General features: G+C 54.2%; 1 protein-coding gene across 1 annotated transcript in view; it reads left to right on the forward strand.

The window, feature by feature from the left end:
• The first annotated feature begins 456 nt into the window (after nucleotides 1-456).
• The window catches only part of LOC116957421 (ephrin type-A receptor 4-like), a 76,062-nt gene continuing 61,907 nt past the window's right edge, over nucleotides 457-14,611 (forward strand). Inside the window, exons 1-2 of the mRNA XM_076056196.1 lie at nucleotides 457-565; nucleotides 8,085-9,752. Of these exons, the coding sequence (XP_075912311.1) occupies nucleotides 9,605-9,752 (148 nt within the window). The 5' untranslated portion in view covers nucleotides 457-565; nucleotides 8,085-9,604. The remainder of the gene's footprint in view (nucleotides 566-8,084; nucleotides 9,753-14,611) is intronic.

Below are 14,611 nucleotides of genomic sequence, written 5' to 3' on the forward strand. Positions count from 1 at the left end.
GAGGGGAGAGAGGAGGGGAGAGAGGGAGGGGAGAGAGGAGGGGAGAGGTAAAGGGAGGAGAGGGGACGTGGAAAGGAGAGGTCGGGGGCGAGAGGGAGGGGGAGAGAGGAGAAGATGCAGAGAGGGCGAGGGGGGGGAGGGAGGAGAGGGGGAGGGGGGGAGGAAGGAGAGGGAGGAGAGGGGGAGGGAGGAGAGGGGGAGGGAGGAGAGGGAGGTGAGGGGGAGGGGAGGGAGGAGAGGGACGAGAGGGACGAGAGGGAGGGAGGAGAGGGGGAGGGGGGAGGAAGGAGAGGGAGGAGAGGGAGGGAGGAGAGGGAGGAGAGGGGGAGGGGAGGGAGGAGAGGGACGAGAGGGAGGGAGGAGAGGGGGAGGAGAGGGACGAGAGAGAGGGAGGAGAGGGGGAGGGAGGGGAGGGACGAGAGGGGGAGGGAGCGAGACGGAGGCAGCGAGGGAGGAGGGGGAGGCGTGAGAGCGTTAATTTGAGAGCGAGAGAGAGAGATGGGGGGGGGAGGAGCGAGAGACGAGGAGCGAGAGAGGGAACGAGGAGCGCAGTGGACGCGACGAGGTGAGGAGCCAAACGCACGCGCGCACAGACAAAGGTCCCCCGTGTAGCCTGCGGCGGGCTGCAGGGGGCAAGGGCTGTGAGCGAGCGGCCGCCTTTGTATCCCCGGTCGCTGACGATTGCGTTGTACGCACGACTGAGCGGTGGAGATTCCCAGTGGCGAGCGGTGCTCGGCACCGATCCTCGGCACCGATCCTCCGCCTTCTGGGTCGACTCAGCCTTAAATTGGTACAGTATCTGATTGTGGTGTGGCGCACACACAGACACACGCCCATACACCCACACACATACACACACGCACACCCACACACACGCACACACACACACGCACATACAAAGGTCCCCCGTGTAGCCTTAGCCTCTCGGGGCAAGTGCTGTTAGCGAGCAGTATCGCGCCTTTGTCTCTACACAGCGGCGATGTTTACTGCTCACACCGCACCAGGCACTCGTTTCAGGCTGAGTCGACCTAGGGGAGGCTCAGGACCGCTTCAGATAATCGTCAGCGGTGTTGGCCGTGAGCGGGAATTGAACCTGGGTCGCCGGGTTCGTAGCGCAGCGTAGCGCTAACCACTACACCACCGCTCTCCCATACAGGTGTACACACACACACACCAGTGTACACACACACAGTGTACACACACACACACAGTGTACACACACACACACACAGTGTACACACACACACAGGTGTACACACACACACAGGTGTACACACACAGGTGTACACACACAGGTTCACACACAAAGATCCCCCATATAGCCTGTAACCGACTGTAGGGGCAAGTGCTGTTAGCGAGCACCTATGAAGGCCCGAACGGTACACGAGGGGGTGGGTGGCCAGCACCACGCCCGACCGCCTTTGTCTCCCAAGTGGCGATGTTTACACATCGCACCAGGTACTCATTTGAGGCTGAGTCGACCTGGGGGAGGCCCGGGACCGGTTCAGATAATCGTCACTGGTGTTGGCCGTGAGCGGGAATCGAACCCGGGTCGCAAGGTTCATAGCGCAGCGTAGCGCTAACCGCTACACTATCGCTCACACACACTTACACACCTACACAGGCATGCACGTGGACGTGCACACGAGGTCATGCACATAAACAAGCACACACATGCCTAAACATACCCACTGCCTACTCAAGTTACACACACACAGGTTCACACACACACAGGTTCACACACACACAGGTACACACACACACAGGTACACACACACACAGTGTACACACACACAGGTACACACACACACAGGTACACACACACACAGGTACACACACACAGTGTACACACACAGGTACACACACACACAGGTACACACAGGTTTACACACATACACAGGTACACAGTGTACACACACAGTGTACACACACAGGTTCACACACACACACACAGGTTCACACACACACAGGTACACACACACAGGTACACACACAGTGTTCACACACACAGTGTTCACACACACACAAACACACACACAGGTGTTCACACACACAGGTACACACACAGTGTTCACACACACACAGGTACACACACACAGTGTTCACACACACAGGTGTTCACACACACAGGTACACACACAGTGTTCACACACACAGGTACACACACACAGTGTTCACACACACAAACACACACACAGGTGTTCACAGACAGTGTTCACACACACAGTGTACACACACACACACAGTGTACACACACACAGGTACACACACACAGGTACACACACACACAGGTACACACACAGTGTATACACACACACAGGTACACACACACAGGTGTACACACACACAGTGTACACACACACACAGGTACACACAGGTTCACACACACACACAGGTACACACACACACAGGTACACACACACACAGGTACACACACAGGTACACACACACAGGTACACACACAGTGTTCACACACACACAGTGTTCACACACACACAAACACACACACAGGTGTTCACACACACAGGTACACACACAGTGTTCACACACACAGGTACACACACACAGTGTTCACACACACAGGTGTTCACACACACAGGTACACACACAGTGTTCACACACACAGGTACACACACACAGTGTTCACACACACAAACACACACACAGGTGTTCACACACACAGTGTTCACACACACAGTGTACACACACACACACAGTGTACACACACACAGGTACACACACACAGGTACACACACAGTGTATACACACACACAGGTACACACACACACAGGTGTACACACACACAGTGTACTCACACACACACACAGGTACACACACACAGTGTTCACACACACACACAGTGTTCACACACACACACAGTGTTCACACACACACAGGTATACACACACAGGTGTTCACACACACAGTGTTCACACACACACAGGTTCACACACACACACACAGGTTCACACACACACAGGTTCACACACACACAGTGTACACACACAGTGTACACACACACACACAGGTACACACACACAGGTACACACACACAGTGTTCACACACACACAGGTACACACACAGGTGTTCACACACACACAGGTGTTCACACACACACAGTGTTCACACACACACACAGGTACACACACACAGTGTACACACACACACACAGTGTATACACACACAGGTACACACACACACAGGTGTACACACACACAGTGTACACACACACACACACACAGGTACACACACACAGTGTACACACACACACACACAGGTGTTCACACACACAGTGTACACACACACACAGTGTACACACACACAGGTACACACACACAGTGTATACACACACAGGTACACACACACAGGTGTACACACACACAGTGTACACACACACACACAGGTACACACACACACAGGTACACACACACACACAGGTACACACACAGGTACACACACACACACAGGTACACACACACAGTGTTCACACACACACAGGTACACACACACAGGTGCACACACACACAGGTTCACACACACACACAGTGTACACACACACAGTGTACACACACACACGTGTACACACACACACGTGTACATACACACACGTGTACATACACACACGTGTACACACACACAGGTACACACACACAGGTACACACACACACAGTGTTCACACACACGCGGTGTTGTTATGGACACGGGACCTGCTAAGCGTTGTTGTTGTGATAACGATGAATGGCCCGTCGCCCGAACCGTCGCGTGCTGAGTGACTAAAAGTGAAAGCTGCACCACGGGCGACGTTTCGCACCCCACCACCAAACCACGGCGAGAGCTGTAACAGAGAGGCGGGTCTCTCTCTGCAGCCACCACAGACACGCACAAAGCTCCCCCAGGTAGCCTCTGGGCAGGCGGCTGGGTAGGTGGGCAGCGCCACGCGCGCCCGGCCGCCTTTGTCTCCCCGGTGGCGATAGTTTCGCTGCGCGCCGTTTGAGGCCGAGTGGACCTAGGGGGAGGCCGAGGGCGTTGATCGCGAACCGATTCCCGCTCGCCAAACGCCAGCGGTGCCGCTTATCTGAATCGGCGCCGGGCCTCCCCTAGGTCGACTCGGCCATGAATGCGGAGCGCGCTTACCTGGTGCGGTGTGTCGTGGACATCGGCGTTGGGGGAGACAAAGGCGGTCGGGCGTGGGGGTGCTGGCCAGACCACCCCCTCGCGTGTCATGCCCCAGCAGCACTTGCCCCAGCAGCCCGCGAAGGGCTGTACGGGGGATCTTTGTCTTTGTGTGTATAATTGTGTTTCGTCAAATTCACTGCTGGATGAGACCCCCCCCCCCTCCTCGTCGTGTGGATCGTGGGGGTGATTGACCATACTTCACCACGGGGTGATTGACCATACTTCACCACGGGGTGATTGACCATACTTCACCACGGGGGTGTTTGACCATACTTCACCACGGGGTGATTGACCATACTTCACCACGGGGTGATTGACCATACTTCACCACGGGGTGATTGACCATACTTCACCACGGGGGTGTTTGACCATACTTCACCACGGGGTGATTGACCATACTTCACCACGGGGTGATTGACCATACTTCACCACGGGGTGATTGACCATACTTCACCACGGGGTGATTGACCATACTTCACCACGCCTCAGGCGCCCGGTTCGGTTCGCAGAGCAGTGCGCAGTGCGCTAACCACTGCGCCACCACTCCCACGATATGTCTACAGTCTGCGCGTGATTGCGTGTGTGTGATTGTGTGTATGTGTTATTGTGTGTGATTGTATGTGTGTGTGATTGTGTGTGTGATTGTGTGTGTGATTGTGTGTGTGTGTACACTGTGTGTGTGTGTGTACACTGTGTGTGTGTACCTGTGTGTGTGTGAACCTGTGTGTGTGTATGTGTGAACCTGTGTGTGTGTATGTGTGTCAGTGTGTGCGGTGGGGAGCGGTAGTGTAGCGGTTAGCGCTACGCTGCGCTATGAACCTGGCAACCCGGGTTCGATTCTCGCTCACGGCCAACACCAGTGACGATTATCTGAACCGGTCCCGGGCCTCCACTAGGTATACTCAGCACCAAATGAGTACCTGGTGCGGTGTCTAAACATCGTCACTGGGGAGACAAAGGCGGTCGGGCGTGGAGCTGGCCACCTACCCCCTCGTGTACCGTTCCGGCCTTCATAGGTGCTTGCTAACAGCACTTGCCCCTACAGTCTGTTAAGGCTATATGGGGGATCTTTGTTTTTGGCTTTATCTTTGTGTGTGTGTGCGCGTGATTGTGTGTGTGTGATTGCGTGTGCGTGATTGTGTGCGTGATTGCGCGTGCGTGATTGTGTGCGTGATTGCGTGTGCGTGATAGTGTGTGTGATTGCGTGAATGCGTGTGCGTGAATGCGTGTGCGTGAATGCGTGTGCGTGATTGTGTGCGTGATTGTGTGTGTGATTTCGTGTGCTTGATTGTGTCTGATTGCGTGAATGCGCGTGCGTGATTGTGTGCGTGATTGCGTGTGCGTGATTGTGTGTGTGTATTGTACAAACATCAGCGCTGGGGAAACAAAGACGGCCGGGCGAAGTGGTGGTGGTGGTGCACGCCAGCCCACCCCCTCGTGCGCTTTCACACCACTTGCCCCAGCAGCTTGGTAAAGGCTACACGGGGGGGCTTTGTCTGTGTGCGTGATTGTGTGTGTATGTGTGTGTGTATGCGTGTGTATATGTGTGTGTGCTGGGGAGCGATAGTGTACCGGTTAGCGCGCTGCGCTATAAACCTGGCGACCCAGGTTCGATTCCCGCGCTGCGCTATAAACCTGGCGACCCGGGTTCGATTCTCGCTTACGGCCAACACCAGTGACGATTATCTGAACCGGTCCCGGGCCTCCCCTAGGTCGACTCAGCCTCAAATGAGTACCTGGTGCGGTGTGTAAACATTGCCACTAGGGAGACAAAGGCGGTCGGGCGTGGTGCTGGCCACCCACCCCCTCGTGTACCGTTCCGGCCTTCAAAGGTGCTCGCTAACAGCACTTGCCCCTACAGTCTGTTAAGGCTATATGGGGATCTTTGTCTTTTGTGCTGAACCTGGAGCTTGCCACCAAGAGATGGGGCCTTACCATCAGCCCCACCAAAACTAAGCACCTGCCTGGGTATTTTGTACCATCGGACACTCCACCCCCACAACTCCCAATCGGTGATGGGGCAGTTGTGGAGAGAGTGGAGAGTTTCCCATACCTGGGCAGTGTGCTTATGATCGGCTCCAGTTTAACAGCAGAGGTCTCACTCCGAATCAGTCGAGCGGCAATATCTTTTCATCGGTTGCGTAACGCTGTGTGGAAGCTACCTGGTCTGTCGCTCCGCACTAAGCTTCAGGTTTTCTCGGCCACGGTCATTCCCTCCCTTCTCTACGCTTGCGAAACGTGGACCCTCTTAATAGAACATCTTCGCCGGTTAGAAACAGTTAGGCTAGCCTCTCTACGATCCATCCTGGGTTTAACCAGGCTGGATTGTGTGAGGAGCTCACAAATCCTTGAAAGATCTGGGCAAGGTCCCATCGGTGAGCTCCTCCGGCGGGCAAGGCTGCGTTGGCTGGGTCATGTAGCCCGCATGCCCAGCCACCGCATGCCGAAACAGCTTTTGTTCGGCCGGATCGAGGGGGCTAAACGGGCGCGGCACGGGCTAGAGAAGAAATGGAGTGATGTGGTACAGGAGGACGTGGAGCTGAGTGGACTTGCCGATGACTGGTACCAGCGGTGTCAAGATCGGCCTCTGTAGAGGAGGCTCGTGAAGGACGCTACTGGGCAGTTGGAGGCAGTCGCCCTCCAACAACAACGGAGGGCGGAGGAGCGACGCTCACAACAACGAGCGGAGCGCCGGGTGGCTAAAGCACAGCAGGTTGGCACAGTAGGGGGCACAGGTGGTGCATCAGCCAGTCATCTCAGTCATCTTAGTCAGTTGACCCGTGGCACTTGGGTCTGCCCCGTGACCTCCTGCCCGCGGGCGTTCGACACTTCACGTGGCCTCAAGGTGCACATGGCCTGGCACAAGCGTCGTGGTGACGTCACCGCCACTTAGTGGCGAATGGCGGTTGTTGTTGTGTAGGTGTGTGTGTATGTGTATGTGTGTCTGTGTGTGTTTTGTGTGTTATCTCTCACGGGGATAATCCCGTGAGATGGGAACATCTCGGTTCGTCAAGAGACGCTCCAGGGTTGTGTAAGAGGCGCGGTGTCTATGAGATGTTAACTACCTCGCCTGGTATACAGGAGGTCGTGGGTTCGATCCCGACCCTGACGCTTGCTACTGCTGCTGTCTATTTGGAGTTTGCGTCTCGCTCTCTCCCCGTGGTCGCGTGGATTTGTCTCCGGGTCCTCCGGTTTACCCCTCGACTTAAACATCACTACACGTGTGTAACGACTATGACATCACTCTACGTGTGTAACGACTATGACATCACTCCACGCGACTATGACATCACTCCACGTGTGTAACGACTATGACATCACTCCACGCGACTATAACATCACTCCACGTGTGTAACGACTATGACATCACTCCACGTGTGTAACGACTATGACATCACTCCACGCAATGATGACGATGATGAGGAGCTGCTTTCTTTGAGCTCTGGTTTGTGATTGCCAGGTCGCTCCTGACAAAGAGCGACACTGAATCTCAGTCGTGGGGTAACAATCTAAAATATCAAATAGTTCAGATGGGTTAGGGGAGTGGTGGCGCAGCGGTTAGCGCTGCTCTACGAACCCGGCGACCCGAGTCCGATTCCCGCCCACGGCCACCAACACCCGTGACGATTCTCTGAACCGGTCCTGGGCCTCCCCTAGGTCGACTCAGCGTCAAATGGGTACCTGGTGTAGCGGTGTGTGTAGTAAACATCGTCACTGGGGAGACAAAGGCGGTCGTGTGCGGCGGTGTTGGTCACCCCACCCTAACTCGCTGACAGCACTTGCCCCAACAGCCTGTTGAAGGCTATACGGGGGATCTTTGTCCATGCTATGTATGGCTATGGGAAGAGCGGTGGCACAATGGTTACCGCACCCAATCTCACCCACACCCTGACCCTTGTGTTCGCAGACGAGAAAAGAAAACACAAACCTCTGCCTCCACCAAGACAGAAGCAATAATAATAATATTATTAACCTCATTAGCATACACACATTAAAATATCAATTAACATCACTAATCGTAAGAGCGATTGTATATCGTAGTTATGATAGGCTATAAGAATACGATATAAACATAACCATTGCATATGATAGTTACTTTACGCAGATTGTAAGACCCCTCCCCAACCGTAATTTTAACAGACGGTAACACGCAGATACACACACATACAGACATACACAGACACAGATACACACAGACACACACACAAACACACACAGACACACACACACAGACACGCACAGATACACAGACACAGATACACACAGCCACACACACAAACAGAAACACACAGACACACACAGATACACAGACACACACACAAACACACACAGACACACACAGATACACACAGACAGACAGATACACACAGACACACACAGATACAGACACACACACACAAACACACAGACACACAGATACACACACACAGATACACACAGACACACACAGATACACAGACACACAGATACACAGACACACACAGATACACACACAGATACACACACAGACACACAATTACATAGGCACACACACAGACACACACACACGGACACACAGATACACACACACAGATACACACACACACAGATACACACACAGAAACACACAGACACACACACAAACACACAGATACACACACACACAGACGCACACAGACACACACACAGATACACACACAGACGCACACACAGAAACACACACTTACACATATACATACACACAAACACAGAGACACACATACACACAAAGACACACAGACATACACACAGACACACATACAGACACAGAGGCACACGTACATACACACACAGACACATACATACACACATAAACACAGAGACACCCAGACACACACACACAGACACATACATACACACATAAACACAGAGACACACATACACACAGAGACACACAGACATACACACAGACACACATACACACAGAGACACACATACATACACACAGACACATACATACACACATAAACACAGAGGCACCCAGACACACACACACAGACACATACATACACATACACACATACACACATAAACACATACACACAGAGACACACAGACATACACACAGACATACATACACACACAGAGACACACATACATACACACACAGACACATACATACACACATAAACACAGAGACACACATACACACAGACACAGACATACACACAGAGACACACATACACACAGAGACACACATACATACATACAGACACATACATACACACATAAACACAGAGACACACATAAACACAGAGACACACAGACACACACATAACAACATCAACATCAGGACCAAAAGCGGAAGTCTTCGGAGCGTCCGAAACGTTTAGACAGCCAGCAGCAAAGTCGACCTCCAGAACAGTGAACCGTGCCATCGTGAGGACCGCGGCAAGCCCACGGGCCGAGATGGTGGCGATGGTGAGGATCGCGGTGATGGTGAGGATCGCAGCGATGGTGAGGATCACAGCGATGATGAGGATCGCGGCGGTGGTGGTGGCGGCGGTGGTGGCGATGTTGAGCGGACGTGGCCATGGAGCGTCCCAGCTCAATGAAGGTAAAAGATTCTTAAAACGCCCTTCAGAGACATCTTGTGTCTCAATGTCCTGGTCTCAGTGTCCTGGTCTCAGTGTCCTGGTCTCTGGTCTCAGTGTCCTGGTCTCAGTGTCCTGGTCTCAATGTCCTGGTCTCAGTGTCCTGGTCTCAGTGTCCTGGTCTCAGTGTCCTGGTCTCAATGTCCTGGTCTCAGTGGCCTGGTCTCTGGTCTCAGTGTCCTGGTCTCAGTGTCCTGGTCTCAATGTCCTGGTCTCAATGTCCTGGTCTCAATGTCCTGGTCTCAGTGTCCTGGTCTCTGTCTCCTGGTCTCAGTGTCCTGGTCTCTGGTCTCAGTGTCCTGGTCTCAATGTCCTGGTCTCAGTGGCCTGGTCTCTGGTCTCAGTGTCATGGTCTCAGTGTCCAGGTCTCAGTGTCCTGGTCTCAGTGTCCTGGTCTCAATGTCCTGGCTCTCGCCGCTGCTGCTGTGCTGCACACAAACACACAAACACATCAACACATGAGCACACCAACACACAAACACACAAACACACAAACAACAACAACAACCGCCATTCGCCACTAAGTGGCAGTGATGTCACCACGACGCTTGTGCCAGGACATGTGCACCTTGAGGCCACGTGGAGTGTCGAACGCCCGCTGGAAGGAGGTCACGGGGCAGACGCAAGTGCCACAGGTCGACTGACTGAGATGACTGAGATGACTGGCTGATGCACCACCTGTGCCCCCTACTGTGCCAACCTGCTGTGCTTTAGCCACCCGGCGCTCCGCTCGTTGTTGTGAGCGTCGCTCCTCCGCCCTCCGTTGTTGTTGGAGGGCGACTGCCTCCAACTGCCCAGTAGCATCCTTCACGAGCCTCCTCCACAGAGGCCGATCTTGACACCGCTGGTACCAGTCATCGGCAAGTCCACTCAGCTCCACGTCCTCCTGTACCACATCACTCCATCTCTTCTCTAGCCCGTGCCGCGCCCGCTTAGCCCCCTCAATCCGGCCAAACAAAAGCTGTTTTGGCATGCGGTGGCTGGGCATGCGGGCTACATGACACAGCCATCGCAGCCTTGCCTGCCGGAGGAGCTCACCGATGGGACCCTGCCCAGATCTTTCAAGGATTTGTGAGCTCCTCACACAATCCATTCTGGTTAAACCCAGGATGGATCGTAAGCAGGCCAGCCTAAATGTTTCTAACCGGCGAAGATGTTCCATTAGGGGGGTCCACGTTTCGCAAGCGTAGAGAAGGGAGGGAATGACCGTGGCCGAGAAGACCTGAAGCTTAGTGCGGAGCGACAGACCAGGTAGCTTCCACACAGCGTTACGCAACCGATGAAAAGATATTGCCGCTCGACTGATTCGGAGTGAGACCTCTGCTGTTAAACTGGAGCCAGTCATAAGCACACTGCCCAGGTATGGGAAACTCTCCACTCTCTCCACAACTGCCCCATCACCGATTGGGAGTTGTGGGGGTGGAGTGTCCGATGGTACAAAATACCCAGGCAGGTGCTTAGTTTTGGTGGGGCTGATGGTAAGGCCCCACCTCTTAGTGGCACGCTCCAGTCTCAGCAGCAGTGTCTCCAACTCCTCCTCTGACTGAGCAGCTATTACCAAATCATCAGCATACATAACGTGGTTGAGCAATAGGGAGCCATCCCTTGACCGCACCCGGGCATCGATTAGCCTCCCATTATATCTGTACCATATGGAGATTCCCCCGGTACAGCTATTGAAGGCTTCACGAACTACGTGGTCAAAATAGATGTTAAATAATGTGGGAGCCAGAGGACATCCCTGTCGCACCCCAAGGTGTACAGGGAATGGCTCTGACTCCCGGCCATGTAGTTTTACCCGGGCCCGCTCACCATCATGAAGGTCCTTAATGATCGTGAGCAGAGGGTCAGGTACTCCAAAAGCACGCAGAACGACCCCGAGCCCAGGCCTACTGATGGTATCATAGGCCTTGACCAGGTCAATAAAGCAGAGATGTAGGTCTTGTTGGAATTCCCTACACCTCTGCTGTAGCAGACGGACAGGAAATATGGCATCTGTGCAGGACCGCCCTTTCCTGAAACCGCATTGGGGCTCCGCAAGCCTCTCCTCAGCGTGCCTGGCAAGGCGATGCTGAATAATCCTTGCCAGGACCTTTCCCGGCACACTGAGGAGTGAGATGCCCCTGTAGTTGTTACAGTCTGTGCGGTCCCCCTTCTTAAAACGGGGGACCACCAGGGCATCCTTCCAATCCTGCAGAACTCGTCCAGTGGTCCAGACTGTTGTTATGATGTCATATAGGGCAGTCTGTGCACAAACGCCACCGTCCCTCAGCATTTCGCTTGGGAGATCATCTCTGCCCGCTGCCTTTCCTGGTCTCAGACTCCGGATCGCCTTCAATACTTCCTCAGCAGATGGCACCTCACCCAGCCACTCACAGGGGGTGACTTCTTCCAATATTTGAGGCACCGCAGCCTCAGCAGGGTCATCCTCACTTTGTGCCACGATGTTTTCCTGGCTGAGGGATTTTCCCTCCCCCAGGACCTCACAGAAATGCTCAGCAAATCTGCGAACCTGTTCCTGGCGGTCGGAGATTGGATCACCGTTTTTTCCCCTAATGATGGTAATAGGTGTGGCGCTGCAGGTTACTTTTTTGATGGAGTTAAATAGAGATTTGTGATCACGGGCCACTGAGGCAGACTCCATCTCCTCAGCAACCCGCGACCACCACCCATCCTTGCAGCGCCTCACGGCTCTCTGAACCTCCGAGCGAAGGCTGTGGTAAGCCTCCTCATTCTCTGACGTGAGATTCTGTAGCCGATGACAGTGGGCCTGTCGCTTTTTCTCAACCATCCTGAACACCTCCTCTGTCAGCCAGGATCTCTGGGGAGGTCTGGACCACGTACCCAAAGCAGCCATTGCAGCTGCATGAGTCACAGTCCTAAACCTCGCCCATTTACCCTCGACATCAGGAGGAGTCGGGGACGATGCCAATCCCAGCCGCAAGCGATGATGAAATTCTCGCTTGCAACTTTCATCAGATAACTGAGACCAGGCCACTTTATGTTGGAATGGGGTCCTGGGTGTACACCCACCACCGGAGTGGAAGAATGGCAGGCGCATCTTACAGATGACTAGTCAATGGTCAGAGGGCAGATCAGCTCCACGGTAGGTCCTGGTGTCAAGGACATGGGCTCGCATTCGCTGGTCCGTCACTATGTAGTCCGGCAGATGTTCTTGCTTGGACCCGGCATGCATCCATGATGTTGTGTGGATGCGCCGATGCCGGAACAGCGTGTTGGTAATTACAAGCCCATGGGCTGCACAAAAATCTAGCAGCCTCCTACCGTTGTTATTGAGCTGATCTGGCCCATGCCCTCCAATCACTCCAGACCAGGTGTCAGTATCATGACCAACTCGGGCATTGAAGTCACCCAACATGATGACTCTATCCCGAGGGGCCACTTTAGCCAGCACCTGTGACAGGAGGTCATAGAAGGCATCTGACTCATCGGCTTTGCCTGCATCCCTCCACGGATGTTCATCTTCGGTGGGGGCATAAGTAACCACGACCACCATTCCTCGCCTCCGGTTGATGGGAAGGCGAGCCCAAAGTAGCCTGGGGCTTACAGCTTCCCACACCTCGCCGCCACGCTCCCACGCCCCCTTCATTCTTTTGTTCAAAAGAAGACCCACACCCTGTTGTTTGGCAGTCTGCTGCCCCGAGTAGAGGACTGTCCACCCCTCATGGTGGCAGGAGCCAGAGCCGGTCCACCGGACCTCCTGAATGCCGCATAGATCCAGGCGGTACCGGTCCAGCTCCCGACAGAGGAGTGGCAGCCTCTCCTCTGCAGTGAGCGTTCGAACATTCCACGTGGCCACCCGTAGTGGCTTTTCGTTGTTTCTGGAGTAGCCCCGAGGGTAGGTATTCAATCTCCTGGCTCCGCCAATTGGGGTTTGGCCAGGAGACGTCATAGACGCCTGGCCCCCCGGGGCCTCCGGCACAAGCTTATTAGTTACATATTTCAGTTTAACTCGTGGTTTCGTGGTAATTAATTGAAGGTGGAGGGGTTACCAGCCCCTCGCACCCGTCCAGAGCCCCCGTTTAGCCCCTGTGGTGGACACATATGCCATGAGGGGAGGAGCCAATCAAAATTGGATCTCCCCCCACAGCACTGTCCACGACAGAGTTGCCCGTCCGGCACCGCGAGGAGGTAGGGGGTTCTTTTGCCGGACACACACACATAGACACACACATACACACACACATAGACACACACACATAGGCACACACATATACACACACATAGACACACACACATAGACACACACACACATAGACACACACATAGACACACACACATAGACACAACAACCGCCATTCGCCACTAAGTGGCGGTGACGTCACCACGACGCTTGTGCCAGGCTATGTGCACCCTGAGGCCACGTGAAGTGTCGAACGCCCGCTGGCAGGAGGTCACGGGGCAGACCCAGGTGCCACGGGTCGATTGACTGAGATGACTGGCTGATGCACCACCTGTGCCCCCTACTGTGCCAACACACGCACACACATAGACACACACACATAGACACACACATAGACACACACACATAGACACACACACATAGACACACACATAGACACACACACATAGACACACACATAGACAACAACAACAACAACAACAACCGCCATTCGCCACTAAGTGGCGGTGACGTCACCACGACGCTTGTGCCAGGCTATGTGCACCCTGAGGCCACGTGAAGTGTCGAACGCCCGCTGGCAGGAGGTCACGGGGCAGACCCAGGTGCCACGGGTCGACTGACTGAGATGACTGGCTGATGCACCACCTGTGCCCCCTACTGTGCCAACCTGCTGTGCTT

The sequence above is a fragment of the Petromyzon marinus genome, chromosome 74 (genome assembly GCF_048934315.1).
Source record: "Petromyzon marinus isolate PM22_M1 ecotype Great Lakes invasive population chromosome 74, UKy_Petmar_22M1.pri1.0, whole genome shotgun sequence".
In the NCBI taxonomy this organism is placed as follows: domain Eukaryota; kingdom Metazoa; phylum Chordata; class Hyperoartia; order Petromyzontiformes; family Petromyzontidae; genus Petromyzon; species Petromyzon marinus.